The sequence below is a fragment of the Camelina sativa genome, chromosome 6 (genome assembly GCF_000633955.1).
Source record: "Camelina sativa cultivar DH55 chromosome 6, Cs, whole genome shotgun sequence".
Classification (NCBI taxonomy): Eukaryota; Viridiplantae; Streptophyta; class Magnoliopsida; order Brassicales; family Brassicaceae; genus Camelina; species Camelina sativa.
In genome coordinates, this window is record NC_025690.1 from 1,299,032 (window position 1) to 1,318,035 (window position 19,004).

General features: G+C 33.8%; 3 protein-coding genes and 2 pseudogenes across 8 annotated transcripts in view; 4 read left to right on the top strand and 1 right to left on the bottom strand.

Annotated features, from left to right (window-relative positions):
* LOC104790039 overlaps positions 1–1,342 on the top strand; it is a 2,829-nt gene extending 1,487 nt beyond the window's left edge. The window contains exon 2 of one of the 3 annotated variants that reach the window (XM_019246596.1): positions 670–1,342. In XM_019246596.1, the coding sequence (XP_019102141.1) occupies positions 670–1,305 (636 nt within the window). In that variant the 3' untranslated portion in view covers positions 1,306–1,342. Of the gene's footprint in view, positions 1–6 lie in introns of those variants that run through there. The other 2 variants (XM_010515732.1, XM_019246595.1) reach the window with 2 other exon arrangements.
* On the top strand, positions 3,036–5,077 carry LOC104793843 (annotated as a pseudogene).
* LOC109133409 lies at positions 5,970–8,024 on the top strand (annotated as a pseudogene).
* On the bottom strand, positions 9,437–12,093 carry LOC104790040 (protein TWIN LOV 1-like). Of its 4 annotated transcripts, none has more exons than XM_010515736.2 (8): positions 11,086–12,093; positions 10,660–10,867; positions 10,502–10,566; positions 10,332–10,411; positions 10,189–10,244; positions 10,031–10,094; positions 9,839–9,858; positions 9,580–9,720 (listed from the first exon to the last, which is right to left on the bottom strand). In XM_010515736.2, exons 1-8 carry the CDS (start codon positions 11,669–11,671, stop codon positions 9,705–9,707), a joined length of 1,095 nt encoding a protein of 364 aa, XP_010514038.1. In that variant the 5' UTR covers positions 11,672–12,093; the 3' UTR covers positions 9,580–9,704. The 4 variants fall into 4 exon arrangements, with proteins under 4 accessions (XP_010514036.1, XP_010514035.1, XP_010514038.1 ...); XM_010515735.2 differs by having other exon boundaries at positions 10,031–10,100; XM_010515734.2 differs by lacking the exon at positions 9,839–9,858 and having other exon boundaries at positions 9,437–9,720.
* LOC104790042 (probable pectate lyase 6) overlaps positions 17,497–19,004 on the top strand; it is a 2,909-nt gene continuing 1,401 nt past the window's right edge. The window contains exons 1-2 of the mRNA XM_010515738.2: positions 17,497–17,826; positions 17,924–18,605. Coding sequence (XP_010514040.1) covers positions 17,630–17,826; positions 17,924–18,605 — 879 coding nt within the window. The 5' untranslated portion in view covers positions 17,497–17,629. The remainder of the gene's footprint in view (positions 17,827–17,923; positions 18,606–19,004) is intronic.

Here is a 19,004-nt window from a genome sequence, read left to right on the forward strand (position 1 = left end):
ACCTATATGCATGTCCTTTGTGCTCAGAAAAAAATACCCTTTTTCATAGACAAACCAAAAAGGCATGACCATACTCTCTCCCTTTTCCCTAGACAAGCTTCCTTAACCTGCAATATTTGTGGTTTGGTTAATAAACTTCATCTCACTTACGCCTGCCCTTCTCTATGCGATTTCGTTTCCCATAGTGATTGTATCCACAACCCACAAACCATAAGAATATCTCGTCACTACCACCATGTCTCTTTCACTTCTACTCTTTCGTTAGGAAGATGGTCTTGTGGAGTTTGCCGCCGTACGATTGACCCTGAGTATGGTGCATATACTTGCAATGTGTGTAATGACTACGCTGTTCACACAAGATGTGCATTGCGCACAGATATATGGGATGGCATTGAACTCGAAGGAGTACCAGAAGACGACGTAGAAATTGAGCCTTTCGAGAGGATATCTGATGAAATAATACTCCATTTCTCTCATGGATGTCATATGAAGTTTGAGACCAGTGGAGTTTACGACGGAAACAAGTTTTGTCAAGCATGTACCCTTCCAATAAACGAGGACTATTTTTATGTATGTGTGGAATTGTGTGACTTCATCTTACACGACAGATGTGCATATGCTCCACGTAGAAAGGTCCATCCATTACATCCCCATCCACTTATACAAAAGGCTGTTCATGAAGACCATGTATTCGGATGTGATGCTTGTATGCGTACTAGTAATGGTTTTGGGTATAGGTGTACCAATCAGGATTGTGACTACATACTAGATGTAGTGTGTGCTTCGACTTCTGAGCCGTTTAATTATCAAGGCCATGAACACCCCTTATTCATGGAGAAAGACCCTAGAAAAAAGCCAATATGCCACATTTGCAAGTCAAAGAAAGACAAGGTGTTTAACTGCTATGAATGTGAATTTGTTATATGTTTCGAATGCGCTACCTTACCATACAAGGTAAGGTATGAGGATGATGACCATTACCTTAGATTTTGCGGTGGATATGAGGCAAGTGACAAGGATTGGTGTGAGATATGCGAAAAGAGAATAAAGATTGGAAAAAACAAAGGGTTCTATAAGTGCAATGACTGCTGCACCTCGCTTCATATTAATTGTTTACTTGGTCCAGAACCATATATGAAGCCTGGTCAAATTACCACAGAAGATAAAGGTGATGGGGTGCTTGTTATACGCAACAAATTTTCTTCTCGACCAATTTGCTATTCTTGCAGTAACCGTTGTCCGTATCCAACATTTTATAGTTTTGAAGAGAGTGTGTTTTGTTCTTTAAACTGTTTTCATTATTAACGCTTAAATCATATACACGTCGATAGCCATTGAGTTATCCTTATCCCTTTCTTTTTTTAAACTTTAATCGTACTACGTCGATACCTGCGCAAGTATTTTTCTTTTCTTCTGAATGTGTAATTTTGGCTTTCTGTTGTACTTTTGTTTGTTTTTGTTAGTTCTTGTTTGTCAACCTTATATGTCTTTGGAGTTGATTTAATATTTAAATAATATTACATAAAAGCGTTTAGACTTCATATAAACATATGTGATGAAATTTTTTGACGTATGAAAATTTCTTAAATTGCTAATTCATGAAACCAATTATAATAAACAAATTTTGGTTTATTTATTAGCCTAACCACCTAACGTAGGTACGTTGTCGCCCACTTCCCTGAATGAAGCTATATATCGCAGTTTGATCCAAATTAGCAATTATCGTTTTTATTATTAAAAATTAAATTTCAATTCAAATTCTATAAACAAAAATTAATGGTCCATGTGGCGTAAATATTGAGAAATATTAAACCGTGCGAGTTACAAGGATGTGTTAAGTCGTGTGACAGTGGGCAACTGAGTCAAATTTCGATCAAAGGTAAGAGCGTACGTTTATATGCTGTAGTTGGGTTGAGAAATAGTAGAATTTTTTATTTTATTTTATTTTTATAAGTACTTCAATTTCATTAAAATGAAAAGTTTGTAGTAAATATAACCAGCTTAATACATAAGAACATCCCTTGCCAAAAAAAAAAAGGGATAAAAAAAAAAAGGAAGGATCAATATTTAGAGAACTGATTAGTAGAGAAATAACTAGTCATACTTGAGCCAGAATTAGTTGAAATTGATACGGATGCATATGTAATAACTGTTAGAAATGTTTTGATTGGTCAATTTAATTGATGTGAACCTTAAAACACTGATCTACATTTGTACATTGTGATTTGTGAAGATAGCATTTAGTTAGCCCATAAGTAATTTATTTGCCACTGAAGCTATATGCCACAACAAACAATCACGATTAGATCACGATTAGATCATTTCATAATATCATAATTATCAGTACAGAACAGAAAGTATAATGTCCTATGAATCAACCTGCTGACACCTTTTATTATTAAAGAACTTAATCATCCATGTGCAATAAGCAATAAACTGATCCATGTGCCTTGTATTCTATGTTAGAATCGGTATCATCAGCAACGTAGGATTTCTAACTAACAACGACTGGTATAGAAGTCAACGTAATCATCCAACCAAGGCCAGCCAATTTGGTAACGCTACCACTACTTTTCATTGTTTCTTTATACTATAAATTAAAAACATGTTTTGGTACACCACTACTTTCAATTATTTCAAGTCAAATTGTTGGGGTATATTTTCGTTTTTGTTTGACAATACTAATTATATTGCAACATTTTTGTTTGACTATTACAGTTTTGTTTAATCTTGTGGCGTCACTAAATCCGATTGTGAACGTAACAAGCCAACAAACAGTCGAAGCTTGATTGGTCCAACTAGTACTACATGATTCTAATAATATAAGTAACTTTAGTTTAGTTGTGTTTTTTTTTTCCAAACCAGCTGTATGTATGTAGAGAGTTAATTTAATAAATTTTGTACATTAATTAAAGATGTATTGGAGTATTTATCAAAGATATTCAAAAAAAAAATGCAAATGGAAAGCTGGAAAAATTAAAACGTCGTGTCTGAGTGTAATGTGTATGCATGTGGTATATATGGGAAAGAAGGAAAAGAACAATATATATCCCAAACCAAAAAAAAAAATCTCCGATTGAGCAGCCATGGATTTGTTCGGAGAATTTCATAAGGTGGAAATCGATGAAAAACCATTTCTCGTATACCGCAACTTTATAAAACCACTACCACAAATCCAAACCTCAAACTCCTCTGATAAAGTATCCATTGACTCCATCTACGATCTCCCTCCTCAAACTCTTTTCTTACCCAAGACTCCGAACCCGATTGTTATTGAATGCTCTCGATGATGAGAGGGGTGGTGAGGACTCTAACCAAATCCTTTCAAAGTACAGTTCTTCCCCTCTCTTTGATGACCCTAGTGACACTCATCATGCACTCCCTTTGTTTTGGTGCAACAACAAAGAAGTCGATCCAGAAGCAGAAGAAGGCGATGAGTGCTATTCATGCTCTATCCAAACCATCGGTACAGACTATTATTTTTGTGCCACGTGTGATAAAAGGTTTCATAAAGAATGCGTCGAGTGTCCACTTAGGATTAGTTATCCTTCCCACCCCAAACATTCTCTCCAACTCTTCTATTCTAAATATAGGTCTGACAATTGCATATACTGTAGAGAAAGAGCAACCTATATGATTTATTTTTGTGCTCTTTGCGACACCTATATGCATGTCCTTTGTGCTCAGCAAAAAATACCCTTTTTTATAGACCAACCAAAAAGACATGACCATACCCTCATCCTTTTCCCTAGACAAGCTTCCTTAACTTGCAATATTTGTGGTTTGGTAAATAAACTTCATCTCACCTACGTCTGCCCTATATGCGATTTCGTAGCCCATCGTGATTGTATCAATATCCCACAAACCATAAGAATATCTCGCCACCACCATCGTGTCTCTTTTATTTCTTCCCTTCCTTTTGAAGAAAAGCCTTGCGGAGTTTGCCGTCAAATGATTGACAGTGATTATGGTGCATACACTTGCAAAGAGTGTATTGGCTATGTCGCTCACATAAGATGTGCACTACGTAAGGATATATGGGATGGAAAAGAACTGGAAGGGGTACCAGAAAAATCAGAAGAAGATGACGTTGAGTCCTTCAAAAGGATATCTGATGGAGTAATACTCCATTTTTCACATCGCCATCATCTGAAGTTTGAGACAAGTGGACTTTACGATGGAAAGAAATTTTGTCAAGCGTGTGTCCTTCCAATCAACGAAGGTAATTTTTATGTATGTGTGGAATGTGATGATTTCATGCTACATGAAACATGTGCAGATGCTCCACGTAAAAAAGTACATCCGTTACATCCCCATCCCCTTAAACAAAAGGTTGATCATGGAGACGATGTATTCAAATGCAGTGCTTGTATGCGTAAGAGTAATGGTTTCGCTTATGGGTGTACCAACCAGAATTGTAACTTCATACTAGATGTAGTGTGTGCTTCGACTGCTGAGCCGTTTAATTATAAAGGCCATCAACACCCCTTATTCCTATCGTTAGACCCAAATGAAAAGCCAACGTGCCACATTTGCAAGTCAACGAAATTTAAGAAGGTACTCAACTGCATTGAGTGTGAATTTATTATATGTTACGAATGCGCCACCTTACCATACATGGTAAGGTATAAGCATGATGAACATTATCTCACATTTTGCCATGGAGATAAGGCAAGTGACTCCGATTGGTGTGAATTATGTGAGGGAAAGTTAGCAATTGGAGGAAAAGAAGGGTTCTATGAGTGCAACGATTGCTGTACCACGCTTCATATTACTTGCTTACTTGGTCGAGATCCATACTATAAGGCTGGTCAAAGTTTCGAAATAGGTGACGGTGTGATTCGTTTTCAACGCAACAATTCTGCTTCTCGGCCTACTTGTTGTATGTGCGATACCCGTTGTCCGTATCCAATAGTATTCGTGTACATAGTGGATATTGTTCCTTATTTTCTATGTTCTAGTAGACACTTGAGGTAGGGAACCCTAGTCTACAACCATTGAGTTATCTCTTTTCTAATATGTATTTTTGGTTTTCTTTTGTTTTGTATATAATATTATTTTTTTGTTGTTGGTTCTTTTCGTCTACCTTGTTTGTGTGCGTTTGATTTAATTCGGTATTAATATATTTAAAGCATTTACCTTTTAAAAACGCAATCCATCTGATTTATTAGACTAAATCATTAAATTTTTAACTAAGAGATGTCGTGAAATTCCCTCTATATTAATACATGGCTGACATTGCATTATTTCGAAGTAAGAATTCAACAAATCCCATTTGAGAAGAGGGTCACAACCAATTTACTTCGAAAATACCACTATAATAAAAGAGAAATAGTCAGCTGGATCAACTTGCATTGCACTACTTCCCATTGTCTCGAGTCATAACTTTCACACGACACACATCCTTGACTTAAACAAACATAAAAATTAAATAAATATGTTCGTTCTTGCTTCCGTAACATGGCTTTCTATACTGAACGTTTAGTTTAGCCCTCTCCTTTCAACAGATTTTCAGATAACCTGTTTTTTAAAAAAATCTATGCTTACAAAAACATAGTATATTTTAAATAAAAAGTGGCTATTGAGAAAAATTAATGTCCACTAAAGTCTAAAGGTAAGGGTTACATGTATATAGTTGGGTTGACAATCAGTAGAAATTGATGCGGTAGCATATGATAGTTTTTAGAATTTTTTATTAGCTAAATTATATGTGAAGTTTTTTAATTGATATGACAATAATACATAAAGACTTTTTGAAACAGAGTTAAATTTAAATATACCAACCATACCTAGTAATTAATTTCTAATATCACAATCCAGCTGTATCTGTTTTTTTTGTCAACCAGCTTAGCTGTATATAATATAAAGCTAAAAATTAAAATAATGACATTGTGATATAAAGTTTTAATGTAAATAAATACTAGACAAATTGCAAATGGAAGTTGTTTAAGACTTGGAAAGCTTGAAAATTGAGACGAGGATAACTCATTTGAGTCTGTATGTTTTTATATAGACATATCAAAAAATCCCAAAATCCTCAAAACTAATCTCCGAGTGAGCAGTCATGGACTTGTTCGGAGATTTTCACCAGGGAGAAATAGATGGGAAACCATATCTCCTATACCACAACGTTATGAAACCATTACCACAAACACAGACCCCAAACTCCTCCGCTGAAAACACCACCATCGAAAAACCATTATCAATCCAAAACAAAACAAACCCCTCCGATAAACTCCCTCTTCAACCTCGTCGACGTTTCGTATGCCCTACATCACGACACGATTTAACAGTGAGTGATGGGAATATTACAACATGTGATGAAGACGGGTCACTATTACCTGATCTCTCACTACTTACCCTCTCTGTGGTGACAACACGTCGTATACTCATGTCGTATTCCCGTCGTATACTCATGTCGTATTCCCGTCGTGGTCCAACAATAAAGAATCTGATCATCTTTTCAACGGTTGCGGCATTTGTAGAGCCCAAATGGTCGGCACAACCTCTTACATCTGTGTCGCCTGTAAGAAAAGGTACCACAAAGAATGTGTCGAGTCTCCACTTGAGATCAATTACCCTTCCCACGTCAAACATTCTCTCCAACTTTATTATTCTATGAAAACATCTACGCATTGCATCTTGTGCACAAAAAAAGCAGATCGTATCATATACTATTGTGCTCTTTGCGACATTTAATTATATGCATCCGATCTGTGCTCAGGCGGCAATACCTTTTTTTTATAGACCAACCAAAAACACATGACCATACCCTCACCCTTTTCCCTAGACAAGCTTCCTTAACCTGCAATGTTTGTGGTTTGGTCAATAAACTTCATCTCACCTACGTCTGTCGTTCTATATGTGACTTTGTAGCCCATAGTGATTGTATCCAAATCCCACAAACCATAATAATATCTCGTCACCAACACCGTGTCTCTTTTACTTCTTCTCTTCCATTGGGAATAACGTACTGTGGAGTATGTCGCCAAATGGTTGACCGTGATTATGGCGGATACACTTGCAACATGTGTAGTGGCTACGTTGTTCACACAAGATGTGCACTGCGCCAGGATATATCGGATGGCATTGAACTCGACGGAGTACCAGATGAAGACGGTGATATTGAGTCCGCGTACGAGATCATATCTCATGGAGTAATAATCCATTTTTCTCATGGCTGTCATATGAAATTTGACGACAGTGGAGACAGTTTACGACGGAAACAAGTTTTGTCAGGCGTGTGCCCTTCCAATCAACGAGGAAAATTTGTATGCATGTGAGGAATGTGATTTTATCCTACACGAAAGATGTGCAGAAGCTCCTCGTAAGATGTACCATCCATTGCATCCCCATCCCCTTAAACAAAGGGTTGTCCATGAAAATAACGTATTCATATGTGAAGTACGTATGTGACCACATAAGTAATGGTTTCGGATATGAGTGCACGAAGGAGGGTTGTGATTACATACTAGATGTAGTATGTGCCTCGGCTTCTGAGCCGTTCAACTATCAAGGCCATCAACACCCATTATTCCTAGCGTTAGGCCCAAACGTAAAGCCAATGTGCCATATTTGCAAGTCAACAAAATATAACCAGGTATTTAACTGTATTGATGAGTGTGACTTTGTTATATGTTTTGAATGCGCTACCTTACCATACATGGTAAGGTATAAGCATGATAAACATTACCTCACATTTTGTCATGGAGATGAGGCAAGTGGCTCAGATTGGTGTGAGTTATGCGAGGGAAAATTAGTACTGAGAGTTGGAGGAAGAGAAGGAGGATTCTATAAGTGCAACGATTGCTGCACCACGATTCATATGACATGTTTACTTGGCCCTCATCCATATTTAAAGCCCGGTCAAACAATGACATTTGGTGAAGAATGCTTAATTATACGCAACAGTTCTCCTCGGCTATTTTGCAATGTTTGCAATATGCGTCGTCCGTATCCAACAATTTACCTATTCAAAGGGTCTCTTGGTATTCTATGTAACATAAATGGAGATGATTGAGTTATCCCTGCTCTTTTTTATTTCTAATTTTTAATATGTATTTTTGGCTTCTTTTTTCTTTCTTACCTATCTAGTCAAACGTTGTTTGTTTGTATTTTATGTTTGTAGTTCCATAATGATTGTATCTCTATCTCACAAACCATAAAAATATCTTGCCACCCCCATCGCGTCTCTTTCATTTCTTCTCTTCCATCAAGAAAATTGTGTTGAGGAGATTGCCGCCAAGAGCTGTTCACACAAGATGTGCATTGCGCACGGATATATCTATGTGATGACATTGAACTTGGGGGAGTACCAGATGATGACGAAGACATTGAACCCTTCGAGAGGATATCTGATGGAATAATACTCCGATCCATTTCTCTCATGGATGTCATCTGAAATTTGAGACCAGTGGTGTCTCTACGACGAAATCAAGTTCATGTCAAGCGTGTATCCTTTCAATCAACGAGGAGAACTGCAAGAAACGTTGTATGTATCCAATATATTTTTGAGTTTAGAGAACTGAGATCTGGTGTTGTATGTGCCCTTTCACACTAACAAGACTTCTACAACCATTGAGATTGAGTTATCCTTTTTCTGTTGTGATATTTTATTTAGTTTGTTCTTATATATATCAACCTTGTTCGCTTTTGCGTCTGATCCTCTCTTTATTAAAAGGGAAGTACACTACTTCAAATTGGTAGACTTTATATTTTTAATAAATGGTTACAAATGATTATAAATAGGTTATACATAAGTTATAAATTATTCCATATATTAATTGGTTACATCAAAATATGGGGTGCAATTATAATTGTGGATATTCCAAATTTATATATTAATTGGTTACACTTAAATATTGGATACACAACCTTAATTGGAGATCTTCAAAATTGATAATTGATATATTAATGGTAACAAATAAAATCATGGATATTCCAAACTGTATTTCCGTAAGATTTAGTCCTATATCACGTTTTTTCAAAGATCTTTAAACACAATACAAATTTATATTTCACAGATTTTATTGATAGACCACATTGTTAACCAAGTTATTAAAGGATATACCATATCGTATTCTGAATTAAAAATAAAATCTTAATCAGAATTTTCAAAATTTTGTATAAAATAAATTTAACCAGTGTTATAACACAGATACTTATCCAGAATCATTAACAATATACAATTTATAAAATAGATATCTTTTTTTGAAGCTATTATATTTAACATATAATTTTATTACATAATATTTTATTTAAAAAAAACTTTTAAAAACAATCATATAAATTATATTATATATATAAATTATAATATAAATAATAAATTTCAATCCGTGGTCTTAATCTAGTTGCATATTTAAACGAAGCTAGAGTATACTGTATACTCACGTCTATTACCATTTTTTTTTTTTTTGACATTTCTAGACTTTTTAAGGACTCAGCTGAACCAACTTTTTTAAGGATCAAAATGAGGACTTCATTCATGTACAAAGATTATACATAAATATGACCAATTCAATTCATACTCTTTAATTTCTACATCTTTCTAAGAGGTATTTTCATCTTTCTGGGCTTATATTAGCATGTCACCATGAATGAGCTCCTAACCGCTACTCTTACAGCACCGACCACACTCAGTTGCTTTGTCTCCGGTCTCAGCTCTTTACTTTCAGTATTTCTGCAACTTGCTTCGACCTGAACACCTACAAAATATGCTGTCTGAAACCAAATGTTTAAGACAAGAAAAAGAACAGAGCAATTAGGTTACTGAATTCTCAGTCAGAAAGATGTTAATTGCAAATGACCTTTTATTGTTCTTAAACCAATCACCACTCACATTTGTCCAATTTGGTTTAACTGCTTCACACCATACCATAATCAAATTCGAACTTTGTTTAGTTTTCCATATCGTGACAACATGAATCTTGGGAACACTATATTTATTTTAGCTACAAAACTAGCGAAACCGTGCTGATATTTGAAGTTTTACATACACAAAGGAGTAGCAGGAAGTCAGGAAGATATTTACCTTGCCTGAAGCATTACGAACTGGTGAGATGTGAAGAAGGTTCCAAAATGTGCTCTTATCTTTTCTGTTGCTGATAAAAACATAAATGATAAGCCCAAAAGAAATCAAAGAAACAAGAATCACTCAGCAAAAATGTATTGAAGAAATAAATCTTCAACCTGTAATTTAGAATTTGCACTGTGCATGATTGTCCCTTTAAGATGCACTCCTTCATCTGAACCGAAAAAAAACAATCACAATCTCAATTCTACGGAGTCTCGGGCAACATTACTTAGTTAAGTCAAAAACGAAATCACACTACCTCGTAAAGAACTGAAGAATCAGTATCAACTCCACTCAGAAATCTACAGTTTTGTCCCAATACTTCATGCCTCTTGTAGCCTACCAACAGAGTCAAAAATAAGAACAATGCCAAAATCTAATATAAAGGTTGCTAATTTCTGAAAACCCACACACACAAAAAACACTCACCAGTCAATGTCAAAAAGGCATCACTCGCATAAATAATAGGCATGTCGGGTATGCATGGATTGGTTCTGCAAAGTAAAAGAGAAACAATGTCAAGGGGATAACCAACAACAGCAGACTGTAGTTCCATAACTAAAACCAACAAAATACATAAAACTCACAATACGAAACTTTGTTTGATTCTACCAAGAGAAATAACTAACGACGAGCTTAGACAATCTACTCCTCGCAAGCAGTACCGCTTCCCGCAGACTAATCTACCACTCAACTCGCTGTAACGCGTTAAAACAGATAACACATTGTTAATTGCTTCCACAGCTCTTAGCTTCTCAGACTCGCTCGCTTCACAGTACTCCCAATCCTCTAATCCTGCAATACAAAATACAACAATGCTTTAGATAACCTAGTTTTGCAGGTAAAAGATAAGTCCACTACAATGATTTCAAAATCTTAATTCAATACTTAGTACATTCATTAAGCAGTTAAGGAAAGATTTAGCTAAAGAATGAAGTTTTAAAAGCTGATTTAAAAGCTCTATGTGGAATTCTATCAAACAAGTAATACGCATTACTTAAAAAAAAACAAACCTTGTTCATCATCATCACATTCAACAGGTAAAGCTCGATGCTGAACGAAATTACCAAAACAAACCTCTCTTCGACAAGAACCAAACACAAATTCAGAATGATCCAACGACGAGACATCATCTCCGACACTTGTCAACTTGCGATGATGATCTCGTCCCGAGATCGGGACCTGAACGGCAACAAAATTGATGACTTTGCCATCATCTCTCCCAAAAACAGGGATCATATGAAACAACATCCAAAACGGAGACCCAGATTTACGATAGTTCAACAAGCTCACTTGAACAGATCTCTCTTCACGAATCGCTTCACGAATCTCCATGATCGATCTTCGATTAGTCTTGGGACCTTGGAAAAACTTGCCGTTTCTTCCGATCACCTCTGCTCTCGAATACCCAGTCATCTTCAAAAACCCTAAGCTCGCGAAAACAATCGGGTGACCCGAAAGAAACGGGTCGGTGATTGTGAAATTGTGAGGAAGCTCGTCTAACGCTTCTTTGATCCATAGAGTGTATCGACGGTTCAAAGATTCTTCTTCTTCTTCAGTGAAAACTGATACTACTGAAGATTCTTCTGCTAAGGACATAATCGTAATAAACACTCGATGTCGATGATGATGATGATGATGATGATGACTACTCTTCTTCTTCTTATCAGTCTACTGTTTAGTGCCAATCCCATGTGGGTTTTGAGTCGAGATTGAAAAGAAAAAGAAAAAAAAAAAAAAAAAAAAAAATCTTTNAACAAAGTGAATCCGAAACAAAATAAAAATCGAAACTTTGTGAGATAATGATAAGACAAGAAGAGGGAAGAAGAAGAAGAAGAAAGCAGATGAATTTGAACAATTAGGGTTAAAATTGATTGATGTAATCACTCTAGAAGATCTTCGTCTGATTCTTTTCGTTTTATGTGGCTATCGGAAGAGGACGATTGATTGATTTTGTCGCGTCTCTCTCTCTCTCTTCTCTCTGTTCTTGTTTTGTGAGTTTGAGTTGTAAAAATATTCAGATATTTTCTTTTTTCTAATTTAGTAGTAAAACAATTATCCACAAAGATTTAAGGATAAGTACACATTTAGGATAAGATTAATAAGTGTACTTCATTCTTAATATTCATTTTTGTGATCTGAGTATTTTAAAACAGAATTTTTTTATTTAAAAAAAAAAAATTCAAATTTTTTTTATTTTTTTTTACTTATCAATGGTGAATTGTTAATAAAAAATAATACTTTTATAATTATTTTTCATATGTATAAAAAATGTAAAAATTAGATTAAGAAAATAAATAATATATATCATCTTAATTTTAGAATTTTTCATTAATTTTTTAATTTTAAAAATATTGATTGCATTTACTTCAAAATTTCGTAACTTTTATGCTCAGATTGAAATATGAGAAAAGTGGGATTTAAAGCCTTAAAATCACACCGACAAAGCCAATATTTCTGCTATTAATCATCTTTTTGTTGCCAAAATTGTTTTTCTTTTTTTGTTAAAATAAAATTAAATATTCATTTACCTCTTATTTTTATGGGTATGAATGGTGATTGCGGTCAGGACGGCCAAATTCGTCAGCAGTTTAGTCTGTCCCAAAAATAAGGCGGATAGCAGACCACTGCGGACCAAGTCTATTTGTATGTAAAAGCGGTCCGCAGCGGTCTTGTTTCTGCTTTATTTAGATCGTACTACTGTAGACTGCATTTGATGAATGGTAAATAAAAAGTGATTCAGTCCACAGATAAATTTGTCCGTCCTGACCACTGCAAGCATTCACACCCTATAAATGTAGATCCTAAATTCCAACGTAAACAAAAGCTGGAAAACGACAAACAAGTCTGACTGTTTATACTTATCTATTTCTCTTGTCTCTGTGTGTTATCAAATCAATGCAGCCTCGCTTACGTGGCATCTCATATTTGTACTTTACTCTCCCGGTGGTAACATGTGTCATTCACTCATCGCTTACTATTGGATTCCACTCAGGAGGCCCATTGGGCTGTATTATGCTTTCAAAAAAATGTGTCGCAATGTTAACTTTTAATTACTATTTTAATATATGTTCACTCGAATTTATTATTTAACCAGATAAAGATTCTCATGATGATGTGCCGGTTTAAAAATTGGTGAAGAAAATAAATTTTAAACAATTAACAATTTATTTAAATTATTAAAAAAATTAATTCCTAAAATAAATATATTAATAATTTTAGTTAGATAAAAAAAATCATATTTGTATTTACCTTCATACATTTTTTTATAGTTTTATATTTTAAATATATTATAAAAATTGTTACAATAATCTAAAGCTAAATTATACTCCACCAAAAATTTTACCAAATACTCATCACTACAAATATTATTATTGTAAATTTTTCAGAACATTTCACAATTTATTACAAAATATTTTATATCCAAACAATTCATCAAAACAACATATAATTAATAACCACGTAAAATTTTATTTTATGTTTTACCATTAAATACATGCTCTTACACCCAAAATTATTTTATTGTTAAAGTATGCTCTTTATCACCACCTAAAATATCTTTTAAACAAATTAAACAAATTATATATTACTTTACTTTCATTTTGGCATAATTATAGTTCTTATAATTACTAAAATTGTTTTGTGACATAATTTTTTAACCATGAATATTTTTACTCCAAAAATATTTTGGATGAACAACTCGTGAAAATTATTAACTCGAGTAGAATGATTTTATGACCAACCAAATAAAATTTTATTGAGAAATTGAAAGAAAGATAATATAACATAAAAAAATAAAAAATTTGAAAATTATAATCATGATGGTATATATAAAGTCTTAGATAATTCAGATATACAAATAAAAAACTTCATAAACAATCCAAAACATGACATATGTCAGATCAGATTGGTGCTCTAGAGTTGGTGAAGATCAGATTTTATTGTTAGGTGATAGATGTCTTCGTCGAAGCCCTTCCCCGCTTCATGCAGAATTGGAGGTTCTACTTTGGGCAATAGAGTGTCTCCTCGCTAATGGAGTTGTTTTTCAGCGTGATGAGACGGACAGCGCCGAATTAGTTACGATGATTCAATCTCCTGAAGATTGGCCGGCTTTCTCTAATATCCTTGACGATTTCCACCTGCTTCGGGCCGCCTTTCCTCTCTTCTCCCTGTCCAAGATTCCTCGTTCATCGAATTTGAAAGAGGATTGTCTTGCTCAATCGTCTAGATCTTTTTCCCTCCGAGTTAGGTCATCATTTTTGGAGTACTTTTCTTATTAATGTTTGGTTGACAAAAAAAAAACATGACATATGTCATAATCACATTAAAGGATCGATGACCTGTTTACTCCTCAGAAGTATCGCATTGTACAAAATTACTTAGAACTATGACCTTGTTTCAAATATTCTCGAATCGTAAGTTCTCAATTTATTTTTATCCAAATCAAAACTTCTCATATATTTCTCTATATATCTGAGTTTAAACGGTTTACAAACCAAATCCGATAAAAACCACATAAATCCGGTTTGAAACCAATTTTAAAACGGTTTACCGTTCTAACTTTCCAAATTTCAAAATCACTTCTCAATTACTCTATCAAATAGCTTTTGTTTCAGTACTGGAATCATTGACATTATCCAGAAGAGAAAACTCTAGATTTTGACCAGAAACATCAACCATCGACTCTTCGAAACTTATAACGCTACTAACGCTTTATATACTTTGATTTAGCAGGATTTTGGAACCTCCATCAGTGTCTCCATCCTCGATTAATATAGCAGGCTTTATATACTTTGATTCTATTCATTTAATATGACAGCTTCCATTGAAGAACCTACACGAATCAAAGACCCATAATAGATAAGCAAAATTATATCAGAAAAAAAAAATCAAATATCAAAGCTATCGATATAAACATGTAAATTTATGTAGATATAATGTTATTTTCTTAATTAGTTGTCCTATTACATTTCAAAAGTAATAATTCTTTTGACATAACTTCTGTTATTCTTTTTAGATTTGTTATTACTTATTTATTGATTAATAATTATATACATGTTTAATAAAAAATATCTTTGTTTATACTCAAAATGTAATTAAGAAAACACGTATAATACAATTAGCATACAATGAAAAATATATTAGTTCGTTAATTTTCCTTTTTGATTTAGGAATTTTTTTATATATAATAAACATGTAAATTTTATATAGATTTAATGCCATTATCTTAATTAGCTGTTTTGAAAACTAATAATTTTTGACACATGTCAACATCTTATTAGTATACTTGACACGTGTCATGATCCTGTTAATGGCTAAATTTGAAAACCCAACTTTATATAATAAGACTAGATATGGACCCACCCGATGTGCGAGTTTTAAAATTTTGTAAATAAAATAAAATTTAATAAAAATATAGTATTAAAATTTGTTGTACGTTATTTATATTTTTTTGCAATAATACACTGATTTATATCCATTTATAATTTTTTATGTATGTTACTATTAAAGTGTATTTTTTACATCTAAGTATATTATATGTTACTAATATATTCTTTACCACCACCTAGAAAAATATCTATATAAACACTTAAACCTATTATATGTTGATTTGTTTTTACTTTTGCATAGTTTCCTTAATCACTAAAATTGTTGGTTGAAGAAACTTTTGGGATAAAAAATATATTACATAGTATACTAATCAATGTATCATAAAAATAGTGTATGACCAACCATGGAGAGAACTGCGTCTCCGCCCTCCTTCCTTATGGAGAGAACCTTGCATCCAACTTCCTCTACCAGGAAGAGAACTTTGGTTCTGCCTTCCTCCCTTAGGGAGATAACCTTGCATTCGTCACACCTCTTCCACCATAAAGAGAACATTGGCTCTACCCTCCTCATGTGTAGAAAGAACATGTTCACGTCTGTTAACTATCTCAAAGTGGCATTGCTCCAACAACCAATAAAACTAAAAGCCATTTTCCAACATCACAAATTCTTTTGATAGTAACTAATGTTAAATTTCCCAATGTATTCGTGAAAAAGTCTTTGACACATCATAATGTAGCCTCTATTTCCAAACTCCTTTGGATCTATCCAAAATGGTTTATGTTTTTCCAATCTATCTATCTATGTTTGTTGTAATCTTGTGTTTGAGTAGTCATTTTATCCAACCAATAGGTTGATAAGGTTCTACTCTTTATCTTCCTTTGGAATTGAATTTGCATTAAAAAATAGGTTTATGACCAACCAATCAAAGTTGAGAAATTAGAAGAAAACTATTTTTACATAGTTAAAGAATTAATAGAAAATTATAAGCACAGTAATATATGAATCTCAAATCAAAGATGAAAATATAAATTAAATAAAACAATCTAACAATATTACAATAAAATAAGCAAATAATGTTATAATTTCAAATTTTATGAAACATTTAATCTATTTAATTTTTTTTTTTAACTATTTAATTTTTGTAATTTTTTTATAATTATCTTTTTATATTATTAATATTGTTTAAACAATTTTTTTTGTTTTTTATCATAATCTCAAATCTTTCCTATTAAATATTAACTTTTACATATGTCAAAATCTTTGATTAATAACTTTACACGTGTCAAAATCCTGTTAATGACTAACTTTCAAAACTCAACTTTATATAATAAGATTTTATGATTAGTAATTTTTTTTTCTTGATTTTTTAAAAATATTTTTTCTTTTACAGTTGGAAATTTGTGTTAAATTGATAATTGTCACAATCTGGTTAGTTAGTAACTTATAAAATTGACACGTGTCACAATCTGGTGAGTTAGTAAGATTTTTTTCTTTTAAAATTAGAAATTTGTGTAAAATTGACACTTGTCACGATCTGGTGAGTTAGTAACTTTTAAAATTCACACATGTCACGATCTAGTGAGTTAGTAACTTTTGAAACCTTACTTTATATAATAAGATACCTAAGAAAATAGCTACAATTTTTAAAAAATATTATCGTATACATAGCACATTTCAAAAAAAAAAATTTAACATCTAACTTTTATTAATTTAGAGAAGAAATATACACAGATTTTTAGAAAACACTAATTTTTAAATAACATCAATAAAAGATAATACTAAATTTTCAAAAATAACACTGAAATCCTTTTGTAAAAATTCTTAAGTACCAAAAATAATAAAGAAGAAAACTCAAAGTAAAAGTAATATTAGGTCAGAAGACAAAAATAACTGAATATATTCCACAAAAGAAGGATAAAACAAAGAAAGAACAGTAAAAAAAACAGCCAAACAATAATTGGTTTTCAAGAAAAGTAACAGAGAGAGTTTTAAAAAATTAATGGTTACCTAATAATAATTACTCTGTTAATCGTTAATCGTTAATCCTCCATTAATGTCTTTCATTTTCCCTCTCTCTTTTCAAGTTCCTTGTTATTTAAGAAAGCCATGAATCCGATCATCTATTTCTAACCCTGGGCCGACCAGAAAACTTTTTGGACGACCCATATCTCAAGGGTTCTAATTATCAAAAATACAAAAAATAAAAATCTCTCACCGCCGATTTAAATGGTGAATCTTGGGAGCTACGTTATCGTCTTTGTCTCGTTGTCTCTCGCCGTCGTTGTTCCAACGGTTCATGCCCACGTCGCCGAATATGATGAATACTGGACGCAGCGTCAAACGGAAGCGTTGCATCAAACTTTGGAATCTTATGACCCGGAGCCCCTTAATGTCACAGACCACTTTAACTACCATGCCGCCTTGTGGGTTCTCTAAATTTAACTTACGTAGGGTTTTTAATTTGTTATTATAATCTAACTCCTTCCGGAAGTAACTCATGTTTTCTGTGTGTTTTCTCAGAGCCATGGAGACGACGGGGATAGCTAACGAAACAAGGAGGGATCTCCGTCAGGTCAAAAGTGGTAAGAAAAGACGTGGAGGAAGGTATGAATCCCTTAACGCGATTGACAAATGCTGGAGAGGCGACAAAAACTGGGACAAAAACCGGAAGAAACTAGCAGACTGTGTCCTTGGATTTGGCCGCAAAACAACCGGAGGCAAAAATGGACCGATCTATGTGGTCACTGATCCATCCGACAATGATCTATTGAACCCGAAACCAGGAACTCTAAGACACGCTGTGACAAGAGACCGACCACTCTGGATCATATTCGCAAGACACATGATCATAAAACTGCAACAAGAACTGATCATAACGAATGATAAAACAATCGACGGTCGGGGAGTAAGTGTTTATATAACCGGGGGTGCAGGTTTAACGTTGCAGTACGTGAGGAATGTGATAATACATAATATTTATATCAAACAAATTAAAAAAGGACCTGGTGGGTTGATTAGAGACTCCGAGCATCATTTTGGGCTTCGGACAATGAGTGATGGTGACGGGATTAGTATTTTTGGAGCGACGAATATATGGATCGATCATGTCTCGATGACGGATTGTTCTGATGGGATGATTGATGCGATCATGGGATCGACCGCGATTACTATCTCCAATTCCCATTTTACCGACCACGACGAGGTAAATAAGGCTACAAATAAATTAAGTTTTGGCATAAAATCCAACCAAATTACTGTTTTCGAAAACCATATTAACAAAATCGAACAGTGGTCCATTTTTGCTTAAGATGTTCACGATAGCGTATATGCAAACTTCGAACAATGAGGCCTAAGGTCTCCCTTAACTACTGCAGGTGATGCTGTTTGGGGGTAAAAACACGGATGTGATCGACAAGAAAATGCAGATAACAGTTGCGTTTAACCATTTTGGTAAGAGATTGAAGCAAAGAATGCCAAGGGCCAGATACGGTTTGGTCCATGTTGTGAACAATGACTACACTCACTGGGAAATGTATGCAATTGGTGGAAACATGAACCCGACCATTATAAGTCAAGGCAATCGTTTCATTGCTCCTCCTAA

What these genes read in the sequence shown, in the direction of transcription:
- LOC104790040 (XM_010515733.2), bottom strand. Translation starts at nt 11,671, where the DNA reads ATGTCCTTAGCAGAAGAATCTTCAGTAGTATCAGTTTTCACTGAAGAA. An exon ending in ATGTGATGATGATGAACAAG is followed by an intron (nt 10,868 to 11,085) that starts GTTTGTTTTTTT and finishes TTTGTATTGCAG; the next exon opens with GATTAGAGGATTGGGAGTAC. An exon ending in GTGCAAATTCTAAATTACAG is followed by an intron (nt 10,101 to 10,188) that starts GTTGAAGATTTA and finishes TGTTTTTATCAG; the next exon opens with CAACAGAAAAGATAAGAGCA.